The 22,040-nt window shown below is 34.5% G+C and overlaps 1 protein-coding gene across 3 annotated transcripts in view; it reads left to right on the top strand.

The window, feature by feature from the left end:
* The window catches only part of LOC127801358 (protein NRT1/ PTR FAMILY 7.3-like), a 71,844-nt gene extending 51,922 nt beyond the window's left edge, over positions 1 to 19,922 (top strand). For 2 of the 3 annotated variants that reach the window (XM_052336377.1, XM_052336376.1), the window contains exons 2-6: positions 16,466 to 16,558; positions 17,338 to 17,461; positions 17,842 to 18,059; positions 18,159 to 18,721; positions 18,806 to 19,922. In XM_052336377.1, coding sequence (XP_052192337.1) covers positions 16,529 to 16,558; positions 17,338 to 17,461; positions 17,842 to 18,059; positions 18,159 to 18,721; positions 18,806 to 19,676 — 1,806 coding nt within the window. In that variant the 5' untranslated portion in view covers positions 16,466 to 16,528 and the 3' untranslated portion in view covers positions 19,677 to 19,922. Of the gene's footprint in view, positions 1 to 16,465; positions 16,559 to 16,591; positions 17,127 to 17,337; positions 17,462 to 17,841; positions 18,060 to 18,158; positions 18,722 to 18,805 lie in introns of those variants that run through there. The other variant, XM_052336378.1, reaches the window with a different exon arrangement.
* The last annotated feature ends 2,118 nt before the right edge of the window (positions 19,923 to 22,040 follow it).

Consider the following 22,040-nt stretch of genomic DNA (forward strand, 5'->3'; position numbering starts at 1 on the left):
AATTAATTTTGATTAATTTGATTTGATTCAACTTTGACATGCAAAAAAAAATATGGGTTAAGTTCGATTCTAATACAAATATTTTGATTTTTAATTGAATTAATCAAAGTATATGACTATTTTATAAAAAAACCACCAAGTTTTGGGTTATTACACATTTTCTATTACAAAAAATAAAGGATAAAGTGCACTTGGATCTCCATGATTTGGGTCATTGGTCAGACATCCTACATGCTTTAAAAATACTTTTAGAACTACTTATGATTTTGTTTTTTGACAAAAGCATCCCTTCCGATACCAACTCCATTGAGTTAATCAAAATTACTTTAATTAAATATGAATTAAGTTAAAATAAATCTAATTAGATCATGATAAAAACAAAAAGATTAAAAATTAAAATAAAGTTGTTGGTTAGCCCCAACAAGCCTTTGTTGGTGTGCTTTTTCTGGAACCCATCATCAAATAGGTTCCAAAACCTTCTGGAACCCATTTCATGCTAGGTTTTGGCGTAGATAAAGAGAAGGAAAAAGACAGAAAATGACGAAGAAGAAGGAAGGAAAAAGAATGGATTCAGATGGGCTATTGGAACCCAACCAGCGATGTTGATTTCGCTGCTTAGGTTTTGACAATCCATCTAGGATGGATTTTAGGTAAGGAGAAAAAAGAGAGATAGAGGGGGGGACTGGGACAAGATAGGGGGGTGGAAGTGGAGAAAAAGAAGACCAAGCAAAAGAATCATGGAAGAAAATAAATTAGTGATGAGGTCTTCATTTTTTTCAAAGAGAGTATGGGGTGGAAGCAAAGAAAAAGAAGAAGAAGCGAAAGAATCATGGAACAAAATGAACATGAGGTTTTCATTTTTTGTTTAGAAAGGGGGGGTGGAAGCGGAGAAAAAGATGTAGAAAGAATCATGGAAGAAGAAAATGAATTAGTGATGAAGTCTTCATTTTTGTCTTTGTTGGTTATTAATTATGTTGTCTTAAGACAAGAAGAAAAGAGTGAGGGAGAGGGGAAGGGGTGAAAGCGGAGAAAAAGAAGAAGAATTAAAAGAACATGGAAGAAAATGAACTAGTGATGAGGTCATTTTTTTTTTTTTGGGGGGGGGGTATCGCTCCATCAGTAGCATCTTCACCTATTGATCTCAAAGTATGATGAATGAGGTTAATCAAGAAACCTGATAACCCTCAATTTCGATTCTAGAGTAACAATCTAACTATGACGAAGCAGACTTCAAATGAGATTGTTAAAACCACCAGACTATACCCCATGACATCTTTTTTTTCTTTATTGATTATTAATCATTTTTTTTTCTTTAGTCTCTTTCTCTCTTGCAATAGAGATGTCCTTATTCTGCAACTCTTTTTCCTTAATGTGGTGGCCAAAGAAACCTTCCTTACTATAGTTGATTGAAACTTATTTCATCATTTCATTGTGTATAACTTAGACCATCATTGTTATTTAGAAATTGAAATTGAAACCCAATAGTCATGCATAGCCTCTAGTAAAAAAGTAAAAAATATTGCTCCTTAGTCCTTGTGGTGCAGCTGCTCGTTGCAACAAGTAGCAACAACAAGCTTGTTGTTGATCTATGACACCAGTTATAGATCAACAACATTTTTCCTAGTTATCGCTTGAGCCCTAACCTGGCGCCCGACTAACACCTAACATGTTTTTGAACACTAGTTAATAGGCTGAAAAGAACATACATTGGTCTATGAGTAGACTGACTTATATAGAGGGAAAAAAGGTTCCCTAACATACAATCAATCCCTAGGTGTTACAGCGGGACTAGATGGTATCTGGCACCGACAAGGCTCTCTAACAAAGATGTGGTGCCAACGGAACCTTCATTAAATCTTGCATTAAATACCGATAGAACTTGTAGTGGGCGCGGGAGTGTTACAAGTACAAAGATGTTGATGATCACTGCTAGCAAGTATATGGTCGAGATTGGGCCAGAAAGGCCAATAGGGGTCTTGGGCCTCTATTGGCCAAGTTCGATTGGGCCAGTACGATCCAACATCAATAATGAAATGAGTGTCTACACCAAAAATATAAATTATAAGAATTGTTAAAAATATTTCTAAACCACATATGTCTTGTGCAATTGATCCAAATTACAAGAAGCATGAGTGCAATTTACCCCCAAATTAAATCTAATTTGAAGAATATTAGAATAATTAAATCTAGTTGGACTTAAACAGAAACCACACAGGTGTTAGTGCAATTTACCTAAATTAAATCTAATTTGGCATATATTAGAATAATTACACATACTAAAATGTCCTAAATTCATATTAAACTTTCTTGAATTTTCTTATTTTGAATAAAATGCTATTATTTTGTTTAATTTCAGTCATAGCAGTAAATGTTGTCAACAACATACCCAACCTACATCCCACTATATGAATTTGATAATTTTAGTCATTTAGATTGAATTGTTTTTTTTAAAATTTAGATTAATTTAATTTTATCATATATAAATTCAATGATCAAATAAAAAAAATTAATCAATTTAATTTAGAATAGGGGTGCAAATTATATATATTTTTACTCTCAGCTTCTCCATGAAATTCCACAATGTCATGTGCATATCTCCCTACTCTAAAATCATTTGCACTTCTCTCTCTACGAAAAGTTCCTCCAAACAGTTTTTGAGATTATCGTCTTTATGTGATTTCTCGTCACTCGTATATTCAATTTTGGTATAAGAGGTAAATCATAGGTAAAGACTATACCTTATTGTGCAGGGCAAAAAATAAAACTTTTGACCTACTAGTATGAATCTCAACTTATCGTGGGCCAACCACTTGACTTGTGTTAATTGTTGTATGTATCAACTCTATCTTGAAAATTTAATGCAATTGTGAAATCAAAAAATATTTGAGTTCAATCTCCATTTTGTTTTTTCCTTCTTAATGTTCTTAAACTTGAAAATAGTTTGTATTTATAACCTTCAATCTTTTCTATAGATAAATAGTCATTGCTGAGCAAAAATGGCAAAAAATTCAATCTGCAGAAAAAATGGTTGTTAATAATTTTTCAAATATTACAAGTTGACTACTTTTTATAAAGTAGTTGATAGTTTACTTAAAATTTTAAAAATAGAGTCGATAGTTTATTGCAACTGGTCAACTATCTTCTAGAAATAATTGACAGTTTTTCCTCTAAAATCAAACTAAAATCAAGTTTGATTGGGAATGAGAGTTATTAAAGACAAAGAGTGGGAATTATTGGATTACTTGAATTTTCGAACAAAACAAATTAATTTTGGTTAATTTGGTTTGGTTCAACTTTGACATGCAAAAATTATGGGTTAAGTTCGATTCTAATACAAATATTTTTATTTTTAATTGAACTAATCAAAGTATATGACTATTTTATAAAAAAACCACTAAGTTTTAGGTTATTACACATTTTCTATTACAAAAAATAAAGGATAAAATGCACTCGAATCACCTATGATTTGAGTCATTGGTCAAGACATCTCACCTGATTTTTCTAATACTTCTAGAACTCATTATTATTTTGTTTTGGGCAAAAACATCCCTTCTGATATTGACTTTGGTGAATTAATCAAAATTACTGTAATTAAATATGAATTAAGTTAAAATAAATCTAACTAGATCAAGGTAAAAACAAAAAGATTAAAAAATAAAATAAAATTATTGATTAACGACGACAAACCTTTGGTCTTTTGTCAGTGGGCTTTTTCTGGAACCCATCATCAAATGGGTACCAAAGTCCTCTAGAACTAGTTGATGGTAGGTTCTTGTAGAAATAAAGAGAAAGAAGAAGATGAAAAAGTATAAACGAGAAAAAAGAATATATGTTGATGGGTGATGGGTTCAAATGGGTTGTTGAAACCTAACCATCCATAACGATTTCTCAACTTATGTGTAACATTCTACCTACTCAAGGTATGTTATGTCTTAAAAAAATTTAGAACTTATTTTTTTATTTTTTTATGTCAAGTTACATCATTCTCGAAATTCTCTTAGACCTATTTAGTGTCCGATGAAATAATTTATACACTAGATATAAATAAAATCTTATAAAGTGGAAGTTGAAATCAAACATGTTCATAGCATTTCATACATAGATAACCGAACATAGTACTTGTTACAAAGTTCTCACGATAAATAAGCTTCCAAAGATAATTTAAAACGTACATTCTTACTATACATAATACTTGAAATATTTATGCTACAACATAATAGGGTACACTTGCTCATTCCTCGACAACTCGTGTCGTTACACATATTCGACTTTCGTATCATCACTGCAAGTCCTGACTGAAACGTTAAATATTCCAGGGGCAAAACCCAAATTAGATGATGAACCATCTAAGTAAAGGTACAACATGTTTTATCATGTGTGTATACAATATCTTACTCATCGTAGGTGTCAACTGCACTCTTCATGCTACCTACCATTTTTACGGCCACCTCTTTCGAAGCTGGGGTGTATGGGGGCACCCTTGGTAAAGTAGTGTTGCTAGTTCGTACTCTTTATGGCCACGATGCAAGTGCTTAATGATATTATCGTGTACATATACATTTCATAGCATGTCATATGTGTAGTCTACGTGATGGATACATATTAGAGCATGTCAATATGATGAGAGCATTCCTGAAGATTAGGTTTAAACATAAACATTTATAACCGTACTTAAACTTGTAACAGTACATTTACGTTTCACAATTAAGCTGCCTTGATAAGCGTGACAACCTCGATAAACGTGTCAAACGAGCTATTTCCCAATCGTCGGGCCCTAAGGGTTCCTAAAACATTAAGTTTATTCCAGAATATCAATTTACTTTTTTTCTCATAATTCTCATAATTTCCACAATTTCCCTTATTTTCTAAATCTTATTTCCTCAAAAATTCATAATAAATATCTAAACCTTCATTTAATCCAATTTTTCTTCCCTAATATTCTTAGAATAATATTTATAGCCTTCTGGAATTTTCTTGTAATTTTTCAGATTAAATTCCTATTTTTCCTTATTTCTATAATAACAAATCACTTAAATAAATAATTAATTTAGCATTTTCTAGAAATTTTTTTCGAAATAAGGTATAAATGAAATTCTAGATTTTTTGAAATTTTTTCAAAATTTTTGCAAAACTTTTTTTATTTTATTTTATTTTTTCTTCTTTTCTTTTCTTTTCTTTTCCACCTGGCGTGCGCGTGCAAGCCACGCACCGCCTCCCCACGCACTGGCATGTGCGGCCACGCGCCCGACCCTGGCTTGTCTTCTCCGGCGATGACTTCACTGCCAACGAGCCTCCCAAGCCCCCAAGCTTCAAAAAAAGCTTCCATACCCCCTAATTTCAACCTCCCGAACCTAAATATAACCTTAGAATTTAGAAAAAACAACAAAAATATCTTGATTTGCTGGTTGAAGCCTCGGCTCCAACAAAGTCGCGATTTTCCAACGAGCTTTATTTCTCCTCTTCATTTGCTCCATTGGCCACCAAACGCTCCAGAAATCTTGCCCACGACGTAAGAATTAAAACCCTACTCACCAATCTCTCAAACACTGCCCCAATCGCCCAATCTCTGAAGTAAAAATTTCTAATGAAAAGCCTCGCTCAAACTCGACTATTTATAGCCCAAAATTAACGTGACTTGTCCCATCAAAGGCGGCCACGCATCCTAAAGACCACTTCGACGACTATTTAGGCATTAATGCCCCCATCACCTCTGATTGCTTGTTGTAGGCGCGACCAGAGCATGGCCATTGCGCCTACTTCAATTTTCTTAGATTTATATATATATATATATAATATATACATATATACGAATTTATCATATATAATATACATATATGCATATATACAAATTTATATAATAGTATAAAAATTCTAATTTTAATACATAATATTTATATAATTTCTAGTATTTTTTACTATGATTAAATTATATATTTTATAAATAAATTTATACATACCTAATCCTATTAAATTTACTGATAGACACTAAAATTCTAATAATTTCACTAGGGTCTGAAATACCAAAATTATGATTATTATTTTATGATATTTTAGGGTATTATATTATGAGTTCCAACAATCCAACGACGATGGATTTATGACAAGGAAGAGAGAGAGAGAGAGAGACAAGGGGGATGAGGGAGAATAAAAAGAAGAAACAAAAAAGTCATGAAAGAAGGTAAACTAGTAATGAGATTTTATCTTTTTCTTTGTTGGTAGTTAATTGCATTGTCTTTTTTTCTTGTATTCTTTCTCTACTGCAATAGAGAGGACCTTATTTAACAACTCTTTCTCCTCTACATTTGTTGTGGCCAAAGTATGGCCAAAGAAACATTCATTGCTAAGGTTGATCGAAACTTCTTTCATAATTTTGTTGTGCATAACCTAGACCATCATTCTCGTGCCATCATTGCTAACCAAAAATTGAAATCGAAAGCCAATCTTCATGCATAGTTTAGACTATCTTTTTATTAATTTTTCCCTCTTTTTGGTTCAATTTATGGATTCATAAAATCAAACCAAAAACTAGAATTAAAATAGAAATTGATCTAAAACTAAAATTGGAGCCATGACAACATCATTGGAAATAATGAATTTTTCAATTTGAACCATAATTTCGGTAAAAAATGATGCCTCCTACCAACCATCTCTATGTTTTTTTTTTTTAATATTTAAGTTCTTATTTATTATTTAATTTTAACTTAAATTAGTTTTTAATCAAATTAATTTATATTATTTAGTATTTAAATAACAACATTAGTAATGAAAAAAGTGTGTATGCCAAAAATATAAACTACAACAACATCTAAAAATATTTCTAAATCACATAAGTCTCTCTACAATTGACCCAAGTTACAAGGAGTATGAGTGCAATTTACCCTAAATTAAATCTAGTTTGAAGAATATCAGAATAATTAAATCTAGTTTAACCTAAATCGAAACTACACGAGGTCTTAGTGCAATTTATCTAAATTAAATCTAATTAAGTATATATTAAAATAATTACACATACTAAAATGTCTTAAATTCATATTAAACTTTCTTAAATTTGATTACTTTAAATAAAATACTATTATTTTGTTTAATTTCAGTTATAGCTGTTATTTAAGTTCTTTTGAGTAAATTTTGTCAACAACATACCATCTATAAAGCACGAAAACGACTCAAAGACGTCGTATCGGCGTTTCCAAACTATTTCCCGTTTTGGAAAAGAAAAAAATAGGCCGAAACATTTTCAAGTCGTTTTTGTAATAAGTGAGAAGTTTCAAGCTGATTTGCAAATTCTAAAAATTTGCCAAAAACGCATTTCCAGTGATTACCTCCCAGCTTGCGCACGAATTCCAACAATCGACCTCATTTTTTCTTTCTTTTTTTTTTTTTCTTCTTCCAGCGCTTCGAATCTCGAACCCGAAGTCCCTTCTTGTTGTTTCGGTGCTATCTAGTCATCGTTCCCCCATTTTCGATTCCAATCGCCATTCCCTAACTCCCTCGCTTTCGATTCCATTTCGTTGGCCGAATATTGTCCTTTTATCGGTTGTGAATCCAAAAGATCAAGCCATAGCCGATCGTTCTCTCGCTTTCGGTTCCATTTCATAGGCCGAAAATCCCCTTTATCGATCGTGAATCCAAAAGATTGGGCCACCATCGTTCGTGCCCTCTTCTCTTGCCACTAATCATTCCTTCTTCCCTCACCGCTGGTCGTTCTCTCTTCTCTCATCGTCGATCATTCCTTTTCCTTTCATTACCGTTCATTCCTACTCTAAGTAACCCCTCTCTCTTTCTCTCTCTCTCTGTTCATTCCACATTTGCTAGCTATGATTGTTAGTATTCCCTCATCTCTAAGTTGTTTGTTTGTGATCTCTAAGTCTAAACTATGTATTTATGTTTGTTCACTACTTCACTGATTGCTATCTTATTTGAGTTGGTGTGCTTGCTTTGCTATTTATGATTGCATTGACAATGTACAACTACGATATGGATGTGTTTGTGAGTCATGTGTTTGATTCATTTATACATCAGTGATATATCAAAATCAGTTATCTTCTAAAGATCAGAGTTTGAATTTGGTGGAGATTGGGAAGATAATAATTTTTTCTACTTAAATTAAGATGAAGTTGAATAATTTTTTTTATTTTTATTTTATTTATTTATGGGTAAATTATATGAAACCTTCCTACACTTAGGGTTATGTGCAACTTTTTCCCTTATACTTTCGATTACATCAAAAAACCCCTTACATTTTTAAAATATTGCAGTCAACCACAATTTGTTGTTATTTTATATAATTTTGTGCAATTTATAGGTTAATTAATGTAAATTTTTTGAATTTTTTTGATATAGTGAAATTATGTATGTAGAATTATGTATTTTATATATAGATTATTATACAAAATTATGTAAGATAACAACAAATTGTGGTTGATTATAACATTTTAAAAATGTAAGGAGATTTTTTGATGCAATCGAAAACACAAGGGGGTAAGTTACATATGACCCTAAGTGTAAGGAGATTTTATATAATTTACTCTTTTATTTATTGTGCTCTTGATGAATGCCATGATGTCAATTGATTTTTAAATTGTGGAACTTATATGTTTAAATTATGAATAATTTGCTCTTATTTGAATATATTATGAAACTTATTTTTATTATTTATGTTTGTTTATATTATGTTTAAATTATTTTTTATAATTTTTATATTAAAAATTATATTTATAAAAAAAATCTTATATTTTACAAATTTACAGTTTACCACACGTTTTTGTTTTCTACTTTTTTAGATAAATATCATTTCTTTGTTTCTATTTCATATTGGAAACGTTTTCCATTTTCGTTTTTGTGCAACCTAACATATTGTACCTACATCCCACAATATGAATTTGACTAATTTTAGTTATTTTAATTAAATTAATTTTTTTAAAAATATTCGATTAATTTAATTTTGTTATATATAAATTCAGTAATCAAATAACTCTATAATTAATTGAAATAATCAAATACTCATTGTGCGTTTGATTGCAAGGGTGAAATTTGGATGGAAAGAAAATGAATTTCAGATATTGAATTCCTAGAAAAATGAATTTCTGGAAATTGGAACTTTAACCTTTTGATTGGTATAATTTTTTACCTGAAAAATGATATTATTTTCCATCTTTTAGTATTTGATTGGTAATATTTTTCATAGAATTTGATCATTTTCTTGATATTTCATGTTTGATAGGCATTATTTTCTATGAAAAAAAACACATTTTTCATGAAATTCAATGATGAAAATATATTGAAAAATACTGAATCCCTATACAGGCATACATATATATATATATGCACACTGATACACATATATATCAACACTGAAAATTTTTCATCTCCATCTTTGCATACACAGACATATATATATATACATAAATATATATATACACACACACGGAGGCCCTCTCTCATTGCCTCTCTCTCTCGCTCGCTCGCCCTCTCTCTCGTTTGCACATAGATACACACACACATATATATATATATATACGCACATATACATACAGATATATTGCCTCGCCCACCCATCGTCGCTCACCGTTGCTAACCCACTCTCTCGCTGCCCCTCTCTCTTGCTCGCCCGCCCTCCCTCTCGTTCGCTCTCTGTCTCTCTTGCTGCAGATCTCTATGGAAGTTGAAAGAGATGAAGATAAGAGCACAGCGGGTTGCTCTCTCAATTGCCTGAAAAGTCGGAGCTCCTCCCTTTCAAGAAATTTGATTTTCTTGATTTGAAGAAAAAGACTATCACGTGACAAGAAATGGAAAAATGAATTCTAAAGAAATTTTGACTGTCAAACACTGCATAAATGAAAAATTGGGGTAAAAAAACCTATTTTCCAGGGAAAAAATTAGCGGGCCCTTAATTAATTCCAGACAACTACCACTTGAATTTTCATCATCCCGCTAGCTAATTTTAATTAACTATCAAGTAGTCAGGTAAATATATATTTTATATTCATTATCAAGTGTTGCGTTTCTGACATGAAGGAGTCAAATTTTAATTAATTTATTTAATATGCAGAATTAAAAAATCATTCAGAATATATCTAATATATCTTCCAATAATAATGATCCAAAATTACTTATAATAAAATAATAAATGAGAAGGGAGAAAAAGTACTGAAAGAAATATAGCAAACAGGTCAAAATGCCACTACCACTGCCACTGCCAGGCTTGGCCTGTTAAAGTTGGGGCAAAAAGCCGGTGGGGCTGTGGGCAGCCCATCAATTTCTGTCACCACCGACACTTATATATCGACATTTTAGCACACATTTTTTGACCCCTAATTACATACTTTCCATTAGAGTACAGCACACATCCCTAGAATGCTCTTTCTTTTTATACAAAGCTGATACCCTTTAGGTTGGATTTGGGTGTTTTTAATTTTAAAAAAATAAAATAAAATAATAAAAAGATATCTCAATGCAAAAAATATCTCCAAAATGAGAGAGACTTCTTGTCCGCTTCACTCTCACTCTCACAAATAAACTAAAAAGCAAATGCATATGACTCAAAGGTCACCATCAATGTTTAAAAAATTAGACTGAAATATTAAATTAAAGAGATAAGAGAGTTTAATGCACGATCGAGTTATGTTCGATCAAAACGTATTTTTATAATATAAATAAAAATATATTAATTTAAACTATTATATAAAAAAATTTAAAAATAAAATTGATCACATAATATTATTAGATTTCAAAATTAACAGGAATTTATGATGAAACTAAAATAAAATTCATAATTTGATAATTAAGAATCAACATTCGTATATCAATAAAATGATATATTATATTATTCAAATATTTCAAACTATCACTATATTTTTCAATGTTAAAAAAAAGAACACTTCACTCAATTCACAGGTCCAACCTCCAAGAGAACACCCGTCAGTCACAACAAATCAAATGCACCCTTAATTAATTTTTTTTTTCTCTCAATCTTTCTCTTCTCCTAATTAAGAAGAGTACATTTCTGGGAACACTTAAAAGTGTAACTCTTAGCTATTAGCTAGCTAATTGCTTTGATCTCTCTTGGTGGAGGGGTCAAGCGATGCTTATCAAGCCATGGAAATGAGAGGACAAGTTTTCCGAATAAGATAATGCAATTTGAATGGAGATGGTGGCCTCCACATGATAAGGACTGTATATGTATGATCCCCAATCCCAACGCAAGATAGTTGGCTTTGCTTATATATTTAATTAAGCATACACGTCACAGTCCATTTGTTGTGTGGTGTGATAAGCCGTGCGTGAATTGAATTGATGAATACGAGCTCTTGCTTTTCAATTTTCAACCTTAAGTATTAGCTAGGAAAATGATATTTGAACTGAAAGTCTCACCTGCCAATTTTGGCTGCGTCTTCTTGTTTTGGGTGATTGGTGATCGCATCCCAATAAATTTTAGTGATCCATGCATGGATTACCACTAGCTGTCTACTCATCATTTTCAACACCTTAATTTGATTCATTAAATATACCCTTACTTTATTCCTTTCCTCTTTTAAGGCAACTAATTAATTATGAGAAATTTGAATATATATTGCATTTTTAGCTTTTTTTTCTTATATATCTTTTTTATATATTTAGCTTGGAAACACATCTGATGATATCGTAAAAAATTAATTATTCTCAACAAATTTATATTTATCAGGAGTACAAGTTAGACCTGTTAAAAGCATGGTTAAGTTTTTAGAAGTTGAGAACTTTGAATTGAATTATACCTTGACTTGTAAAATAGATCACTAAGGTTAATAAGAGAGTGTTTTTGAAAAGACTCTAACACTTAAGTTAGTAAATTAAAAAAAGTGTAGGTGTGTCTCATAGCCCCGAGGAGCCAAAAAGTAAAATAGATACAAAAATAATGAGGGCAAAAGAAAATTAAAGGGGTTTCATTGATATGAATTACCCACTCGTGTCTTGTTTGGGTTGGTTTTATAAGTCTTAGGTTATTCACTTAGATGCTTGATCATCATGATCATTAATTTTTTAAAATATTATAAAAGCATATATAAAATAGAGGTGATTGTCTTAAAATTGATGAAGAGTTGCTAGTTAATCAGAAAAATAGATTTTTTTTTTTGTTAAATAACTTATTTAAGAAAATTTTGTCAAAGTAAAGCGTCTGCATTGACGTAACACAAACTCTTGACGTAACTCTTTAACGTAGATGACACATGACATGTCTCTTCTAATCAGATATTATAGTCAATACTTGATTACATCACTATTTTAGTTTTCTTTCTTTCGTCTCTCAATTTTTTCTTAAGTTTGAATATATGCAAATTGCAATCTATGCCGTACATAGATTGTAAACGTTTTCCAGGTGAATCATGCAAAGAAATAGATTGATTTTTGTATACTAATCTAAGTCCATGTTTTGTATTCATTTTTTTCCTTAAGCAAAGAAATAAGGAAACATTTATGGAAAATTTTCTTAGCCACTCGTGTCTATAATGCTTTCTTACCTATCTTTTCATGCTCCAAAATCTTAATTAATCAAGTAAGTATTTTGACTAAAATTTGAGAGATTTTGTATAGATATTTTCTTGTATGTTATAAGTGAACACACTTCTTGAGGTGACATGAAAAGATATGTTCTTTAATTTCTTTCATAATAATTGAGTTAAATACCACTTATGGCCACCACACATTATAAATGTTTTCTGTTTATTGGCATTATTTAAATTATTAACACTTTAGAAATTAGATATCAAAGATATTGGTATCATTATTTTTAATTGATGTGCACAAAGGCTCAGCCCCATCCACGAATTAAGGCTAAGTGTGAGTTACAAATTAAGTAGGTAAAAAAAAAATGAAAAAATGGCATGAATGGGAAGTCTCTTGACTAAAGGGTTTTTAAGAAATTCTATCAGAAGACTCTTGTAGGGGAGGACTAAGAAATTTCGAGAAAATCTAAAAAGTCTCTCGAATGTTCTTTCATTAGACGTTCCCATAATAAAGATGTACAAACATATCTTTGAGATCTCCTTTGAAAATTATATAACACATTAAGATTGACATGATGTGTGCTTATTCAAAAAAATCAAGAATCTTTTCTCATTTTATCTTTATTTTGAATAGAAACATTTTATCTTTATTTTGAATAGAAACATTTTATCTTTTCTCATTTTTCTTTATTTTGTAAATTTTTTAAAATTTTAAATAAATAAATTTATTGTTAGGTACGAAAAGTAATACTAATAGAGCTTTTGATAAGACGTGGCGCATCATAAGTTTGAAATTAAAAAAAAAATATCAAACCAATTTAAGGTCCTAAGTGAAGAATGGTGGAACCAATCGAAATTACATTAAGCAACTTCAAAAGTCAAGGCCTACCACATTTTCCATGATCTAGTCTACATTATTGCCTAACAATTAATATTTGGAGTCTAGCCTTCCATCATATCTTCCACGTGTTTGTTTCATCATCGTGGAGATTTAATTAATTAATTAATTGCCAGCCACCTTTTATTAGCTTAATTCGCAATTGAAAATAAGAACTTCAATTACTTCATACAACATAATAATTTATAAATAGCACAGATAAATGAGCAAAATAAATAAATAAGACATCACAGTACGTGACTGTATATTATTAAACCATGCAGGCTTGCTTTGCACATGATATAATATATATGGAATTATCAATTATGCAACATAAACATGTAAGAGACATGCCTGATATATAAGCTCTATATAAACGATTAGTTTCATATATAACTAGAGACCCATTAATTAACACCTAATTTTGATTGATATTATTGATTAAGATTTTCTCGTCAATCTCTCTTCTTTGTTTATATCTCTATCGATTTTTTTTTTTTTTCTCGTCCTTTTCTTTATGTATTAGTGTATGTAATGGTCCACGTACATCTTACATATTAAGTATTTTAAGTGAAAGTTAACACGTTGATATACCCAATAAGATTTAATTCCAAATAACTAGCGTTGAAATGTATGCATGGACTTTAATTGTTGGTCCCTTAGGATATGACCACTCAAAAGAGATGAATTGAGTGATTAAAATTTTTCTTAATTTTAATGAATATTCTTGATTAATAATTTTATAAAAAAATATATACTTGATAGATATAATAAATTATGTTTGAAATTAATAATAAATGTAAACCATGATAAATAATAAAAATAAATAAATGAGGCATAAGATAATTTATAGTGTTTCGATATCTCCACACACACCTAATCCACTCTCCATGTCTAACCACATTTAGAGTTTCACTAAATTAATTTCACCAAGATTTTCACACTAGTTCACATTGAAAATTAAATACATACATAGATTACAATGGGTTCTAAGCAACCGCCACACCAAGATTTATGCCCTATCTTACCTTGGAAACTAAATTCACCTAAATTTTAATAGTTCTAGGAAACTTATATAAATCTCAATGATAATTTAAATGTTTACAAATAATTTGTCCACATTTGAACATAAATAAATGATTAAGCACAAAAATATGCAAGACAATAATATTTAAATAAATAAATAAATTTGAAACCTCAAATGGAGAAGTTCGAATTTATCATAGAAAATTTGAAAAACTTTTTTCTCTTGCCTTGTGGTTGTTTGGTTGATGTGCAATAATATTTCAAGAGTCTTAAATTGATTGAATATTTTGTTTAAGAACATTTGAGAGCTTTCAGGTATTTTAAATATATAATGGAAGCACTTGGATATTTAAAAAATAAGTTTGAGAGGTATTTATACTCATTTTAGCCACTTTTTTAACGATAAAAAATCTTACCATTATGACAGAAAAAACTTAAAGTTATAACTTAATTAATACATGCACTCATATAATCAAAGAACCTTGTAGACCTTTTGACAAAGGAAAGGCTTGAGCTAACTAAAAGTTTTGGGTTCAAATCCAAGTACATGTATTTAGTTGTTAAAATATTTTTTGAAATACATATGTTATAAAAATATTATGTAAATTAATTTAAAATATTTTTAATAAAAAGTAATATTTTTGATAATACATATGATATAAAAAAATATTTAATAAATTAATCTTAAAAATATATTTAAAAAATAATTTTAATAGAAAATAATATTTTTGATAATGGATATGCTATGAAAATATTTTATAAATTAATCTAAAAAATATTTTTAATAGAAAAGAATTATTTTTGATAATACATATCCTATGAAAAATATTTTATAAAGTAATAAAAAATAATTCAGTACTATAATTAATATATTTAAAAAATATATTATTTTTATTAATCATCAAAACAAATTGGCTCAACATTAATGACCTCTTCTCTTTTCTAATTTCTTCTTCAATCTTGATGTTGTATTACCCCAAGGTTTAGCCCGGTAGTTAGGTGGGTAATTTCCCACTGTACTGGCTACCAATGATCAACTTTCTTTAAGGACTTGTGTGATATACATCATTTGAGAACTATCGCTTCCATCTAAAGTTATACCCAATACACATTTAAAAGATAATATGGCGAATTTCTCATAAAGAAAAATGATGCTGCATGGGTCCAAGTGTTGAGCCGAGAGATACTTAATCCAAGTCCATGCAGTGTCTTGGGATATAGCATCATATATATAGCTGCAAATTTTTGACCCTTTTTTCTTGGGTTTTGCTAGGTACGTAATATTTTGACGCAATGAAAGCAGCCTTTTAGCATCAATCAAACTTGCTGTAGTGCACTTATCCAGCCAAAATAACTGGACCTCTTTTGTTCAAACTTGGTTTCAACTTTCATCATAGCTTACTTCACCAAACGTCAATAGAAATTAACAAGTGGGTGTGGCACCAAGCTATATATATAAATATGATGACCTGTAATCTACTTCCAATTAATATATATATATATATAGCTCATCCTGATTTGATGATGAGCAGCTTTTATTAGTCCACTAACCTATCTAAATCAAACTTCTTTTAGTCATCAAAAAAGGCTGTCATAGCGTGAGATGATGGGATCCACAGCCAAAACCAATTCCTCCCCCAAAAAGGGCATAAAAAGAGAAGAAAAAAATCCATTTGAACAATTCATTAATTCATCTACAGTACTAAAAAAACTAATATATATATATAATAATTCAAAAAAATAAAGAATTCCGTGTATATAAAGAGATCAATTAATTAATAAAGTACATGTTTACAACATGCGTGTCAGTATCAAAGGCCTATTCAGAGCCAGCCAACTATGCTATTCTTCTTCGCTCGTTCCAAGTCATCCCCTTAAGCTTTCGACAGCTTCCTTGTCATCAGTTTCTGTTTGTTTTCTCTAGTGGACTATACTCCACAAGTCTTTGATGACCACCACCTTGCTTGTAATTCTCACCAACCATTTCTCCTCCATCCCTTCCCCCCCCCTCCCCCACTCTCTATATATACCATTTCTTCCCCCAACTTTCTTCCTCACTTCTCTTCCATACCGGCAGAATATCCTCTCTCTCTCTCTCTCTCCTTTTGCATATTTGATATTGTTTCAGAAAGCTGAGAGCACCAATATGGCTTGCTTAAATATTATTTCTAAACTGGTTAGTAGATTTTGGTTCGTTCTTCATTTTCATGGATATATATAGCAGCAATATGGTCATCTTCCTCTTAATTTGTGTCCTTCCAAGCATATATGGGGCATCGAATCATCGATGCAAGTTGCATGACATATATAAATGTTATGCTAGAGTTTCGAGTTCAATTTTTACAACAACCATAATGCCTGGCTCCACCATGAAATTCTTGTAATTAAGGATATATAGTTAATAATTGTTAGTATCATTATCGATGATGGTTTCAAACACGCGATCTTTTTGTTGAAACTGATTATCTCCATCAGAGTTTGCTTGGTTTGATATAACTGCTAAGTATATAGTACTTCAATGGATAAAAAGGTGATTATTTTTGTGGCTGCATGAATATTAATGTCACAGTTTTAGAAAGAGCTACAATTGTTTCACACCAAATGTGGCTAAAGATCTCTACTTTTGTCAGGTTTTTACCTTTGTGGCACCATATATATCCTTGCCTACAACTTATGATTTTACTGAAAACTTGTAAAATAAAAGACCCCAAGTTTTGCCAATAGTGGAAAAATTACTGGAAAAGGTAACAAAATGCATGGTAATGGATGCATGGCTGTCTATATCAGTTCTTCATATATAATCATCACCAAATGGCTTCTTTCATCAACTTCTGTACATTTCTAAAACTATTTGGGAGCCTTTGCTTGAACCTTGATTAATTTTGGCAATCTTAACATTTTTCGCTTGAGACGTGTAAATTACGTTTTTAACTTATACACATCTTCCATTTGCAGGATGGCAAGGAGAAGAAGATGAAAGAACAAGAGGTTTGCACCCTTGACGGGACAGTCGACCGACACGGTCGCCCTGCAGACAGACGAAAAACTGGAACATGGGTTGCTGCAATTCTTATTCTTGGTAAATCTCAAAGCACAAATTAATCATTCCCTTATTCTTAATTAGTATTCTTTCAAAAAAAAAAAAAGTAACTGTTCATTGAACCCCATGCATATTAGTAAATACACTAAACAACCTGACAGCTTCTGCAAATCAAATCTGTGACGGATCCCACGAGGGAGAAGTATCTTATCATGGAGGATTATGATAAAAAGAATATATTCCCCTGCATACCGGCTTAAACCTCTGCAGCCAGCTAGTTAATTATGTTCGTTTATAATACTAATTTCTTATCTGATTTACTAACTGGATGTCACATCTATTCTGGATACTATATTCATTTATGGTACAAATAATTGCTACTTTAAGTTTTTAACTTTTTTGATTGAACAATGAATCAGTGAACCAAGGACTTGCTACGTTGGCATTTTTCGGGGTAGGTGTGAACTTGGTTTTGTTTCTCACAAGAGTGATGGGCCAAGGCAATGCCGATGCCGCCAACAGTGTCAGCAAATGGACTGGAACTGTCTATCTCTTCTCCCTTCTCGGAGCCTTTCTCAGTGATTCTTATTGGGGAAGACACAAAACTTGTGCCATCTTCCAAGCCATTTTTGTCATTGTGAGCTTTCGTTTGCATTGTTGATCTGACAGAACACGAAACTTTTCCATGTTTTTTGGTCTTTACATGAATGTTGTTATATATTTTGATGAATGGCAGGGTTTGGTGTCATTATCCCTGTGCTCCTATGCTGTCCTGGTCAAGCCTGCTGGCTGTGGGGATGATCAAACCCCGTGTGGGTCCCACTCGACGTTTCATATCGCACTGTTCTACCTGTCAATTTACCTAGTTGCCCTTGGAAATGGAGGGTACCAGCCCAACATTGCAACATTTGGGGCAGACCAATTTGATGAAGAGGACCCTAAGGAGGGGCAATCCAAAGTGGCTTTCTTTAGCTACTTCTACTTGGCCTTGAACCTCGGGTCACTCTTTTCGAATACCATACTCGGATACTTTGAGGATGAAGGGATGTGGGCTCTCGGATTTTGGGCTTCTGCCGGCTCTGCCACCTTGGCATTGGTGTTGTTCCTTGTTGGAACCCCTAGGTACAGGCATTTTATTCCTAAGGGCAATCCCTTCTCCAGATTCTGCCAAGTTGTGGTTGCTGCAGCCAGAAATTGGAAGGCTGAGATCCCCACAAACGAAAAGGATCTATTTCAGGTCGACGGGAAGGAGTGTTCCAACAATGCCGGCAGAAAAATAAGCCATACCAGTGGATTCAAGTAAGTTCATCTTAGAGACGGTGAATTCTATCCAATGACAAAGACTAAATAATGCTAATTACAAACCATATTCATCCAATGCAGATTTCTAGATAAAGCAGCAATTATCACATCAAAGGAACAGTATCTACAAGGAGACGACGCTCACAATCCATGGAGAATCTGCCCTGTGACACAAGTGGAAGAAGTGAAATGCATACTTAGGCTTCTCCCAATTTGGCTGTGCACAATCCTCTATTCTGTAGTCTTCACTCAAATGGCCTCTCTGTTCGTGGAGCAAGGCGCCGCCATGAATACCAGGATATCAAGGTTCCAAATTCCTCCGGCGAGCATGTCGAGCTTCGACATCCTCAGCGTCGCAGCTTTCATCTTCATCTACCGGCGGGTCCTCGATCCCCTTGTTGCCATGCTGCGATCAAAGTCCGGCCACAGGGGCCTGACCGAGCTGCAAAGAATGGGAATCGGCCTGGTGATAGCCATCCTGGCGATGGTGGCCGCCGGCACGGTGGAGCATTTCCGGCTAAAGCAGGCGAACCAGACCTGCAGGAGCTGCGAGGGGTCGAGCTCGCTGAGCATCTTCTGGCAGGTTCCACAGTACGTGCTGATCGGAGCGTCGGAGGTTTTCATGTACGTGGGGCAGCTGGAGTTCTTCAACGCGCAGACGCCAGACGGCCTGAAGAGCTTCGGCAGCGCGCTGTGCATGACGTCCATATCTCTGGGGAACTACGTGAGCAGCTTGCTGGTCACGATCGTGATGAAGATCTCGACGGCCGACCGGATGCCAGGCTGGATCCCCGGCAACCTCAACCACGGCCACCTCGACAACTTCTACTTCCTCCTGGCGGGCCTGACGGCGGCCGACTTTGCTGTGTACTTGGTCTGCGCGAAGTGGTACAAGTACATCAAGTTTGAGGGAAACCGCGCCGGAAACAATGTCGACCAGCTGATAGTATGACATGGCTATGGCTACGAGCTTTAATTAATTACTGGTGATCCTGTAACAGTACGTGGAGAATGGTTCATGGTTGGGGTGGGTGTATGGGTCTTTGGGGCTTGCAATGAAGCCAGAGAAATAGGGTTGATGATGTTCATTTCTCTGGGTTGAGCAGGCTGCTAGCTTAGCTCATTTTCTGTACATGGATCGAGATGGGGCTTTCTTTTATCATCCGTGGAATATTAAATCTTAATTAATTAATCATAACCTAATTTTGTTTATTATAATTCATGAAGTAATTAAGTAGAGTTAATTATAAGAGGATTGAGGTGGCATCAATTGAAATTACTAGAATACCTTTACGCGCTGATAGTCTCACCTGCCACGCGGATCACCTGAGAGACCGACATGTGGCAAGTCAACACTCCGGAGCGGAGCTCGGGAAATTCGGGCTGAACCGCAAGACCCGTTCCAACTTGATCGGGATTCTCGGGAGTCGTGCCCACTCATCTCGGGTACCCCAAAACGGGTTCGCCTATAAAAGACAAGGACTCTCGTCAGGTACATTCAAGCTCTATAGCTCTCTCATTTACTTCTACTCGCATTTACTCTACTGATTTGAGAGTCGAATTTCACCCCGGGGGATCCTAGCCCCGGCCCTCCATTGTCTTGCAGGTTCTACACCCGAGGTCCGACACCCCCAAGTCCGAGGTTCCATTCCCGAGGTCCAGTCGCAGAGGTGGCACGTGGTGGTCGGTCCCAAAAACCATCATCATTTGGCGTCCACCGTGGGGCCGACGTCCATACTCGCTAGCCTCTTCATTCCTTACCTCGCGCTTCGGAGTTCAACTCCTCACCTCGAACCTCGGTCTTTCTGCGAGTGTCAAACGACTTTCGCTCCTTGTCATAACTAACCACATGGCTCCCCGAAGAGACGTGACTCGCAGCCAGGTCGGAGCCAATCTAGAAGCCCCGCAACAAGGAGAGAATCCGCCACCTCCAGCCAATCCCATGCCGGAGGACCGACTCACCAGGTTGGAAAACCAGGTCCAACAGCTAACTGAGTTGTTGACTGGTTATCTACACCAGACTAAACAGCATCGTTCACATGTGCCCTCTCAGCGGGCGGAGCATCAATCACCTCCTCCTGCTCGGGAGCCTCGTCAATCCCGCCAGACGGATCAGGAAATCCACTCCTCTGAGGCGGCAGGATCCACTTCTGCCCCCTCGAGAGAAAGAGGGACTTCGCAGGAGAGACGATTGCGTTTCCTAGAGAAGCAAGTCCAGGAACTCAAGAAGGGAAAGGAAGAGCTACTCCACCTCGGCTCTAACCAACCCTTGAGTAAGGACATCATGGTAGAGGTTCCACCGGAAAGGTTTCGTATCCCCTCCATCAAGCTCTATGACGGAAGCACAGATCCCTATGACCACGTCGAGCTTTTTCTCCTCTCACATGCTGGTGCAATCGGGGTCGGACGCGATGTGGTGCCGGGCATTTTCGGCCACTTTGGGAGGACATGCCGGGACCTGGTACTCCTGCCTTCCCCATCGTTCCATCAACCGCTGGGAAGAGCTGAAGACCTGTTTCTTAGCCCACTACGCTCCCTTGAAGCGCCACCGAAAGTCTTCCATGGCTCTGGTGAACATCAAGCAGAACCAGGGTGAATCCCTAAGGGATTTCGTGGCTAGGTTCAATAAAGAGGCATTAAGTATCGATGAGTTTGACCAGCGAATCGCAATGGTGGCTCTTCAGAATGGCTTGAGAGCTGGGCCATTTGCTCAGTCCTTAGCCAAGACTCCACCTCGTACTTTCACAGAGGCCTTAACCCGGGTTAATAAGTACATCAACGCCGAAGAGGTGATGAAGGTGAAGCGGGCGGAACAACCTGACAGGAAAGAAAGAGAAAAGGAGAAGAAAAAGCCGGCACTAGAGTAGAAGACGGACTATCGCCCCTCCCGAGCTCTCGATCGCCCGGGTTTTGGGGGTGCACGTGGAAGCCCGGTGAATTACACTCCCCTCAATACAAGTCGAGCAGAGATTCTCCTGGCATTGGAGGATAAGAATTATTTACGGCGTCCTCCCCCGCTGAAATCTCCACCCAACACTCAAAGCAAAAAGAAGTATTGCCGTTTTCATCGCGACCACGGCCATGATACTAAGGATTGCATCCAATTGAAAGAAGAAATACAAGAGCTTATCAACCGAGGATACCTCCGGGATTTCATGGGTCGAGGAGGTACGAGCTCGAGCAGGGTAGAATCCAAGTCGGAGCATCGATGGAGGTCTCTTACTTGAGATCGCTTTCAAGAGCGAAGCCGAACACCTCCCCAGAGAGAAGGAAAGTAGCTCGCCAAAAAGGGGGGACTGAAGTTTATCTTATACAC

Source organism: Diospyros lotus, chromosome 5 (genome assembly GCF_014633365.1).
Source record: "Diospyros lotus cultivar Yz01 chromosome 5, ASM1463336v1, whole genome shotgun sequence".
Classification (NCBI taxonomy): Eukaryota; Viridiplantae; Streptophyta; class Magnoliopsida; order Ericales; family Ebenaceae; genus Diospyros; species Diospyros lotus.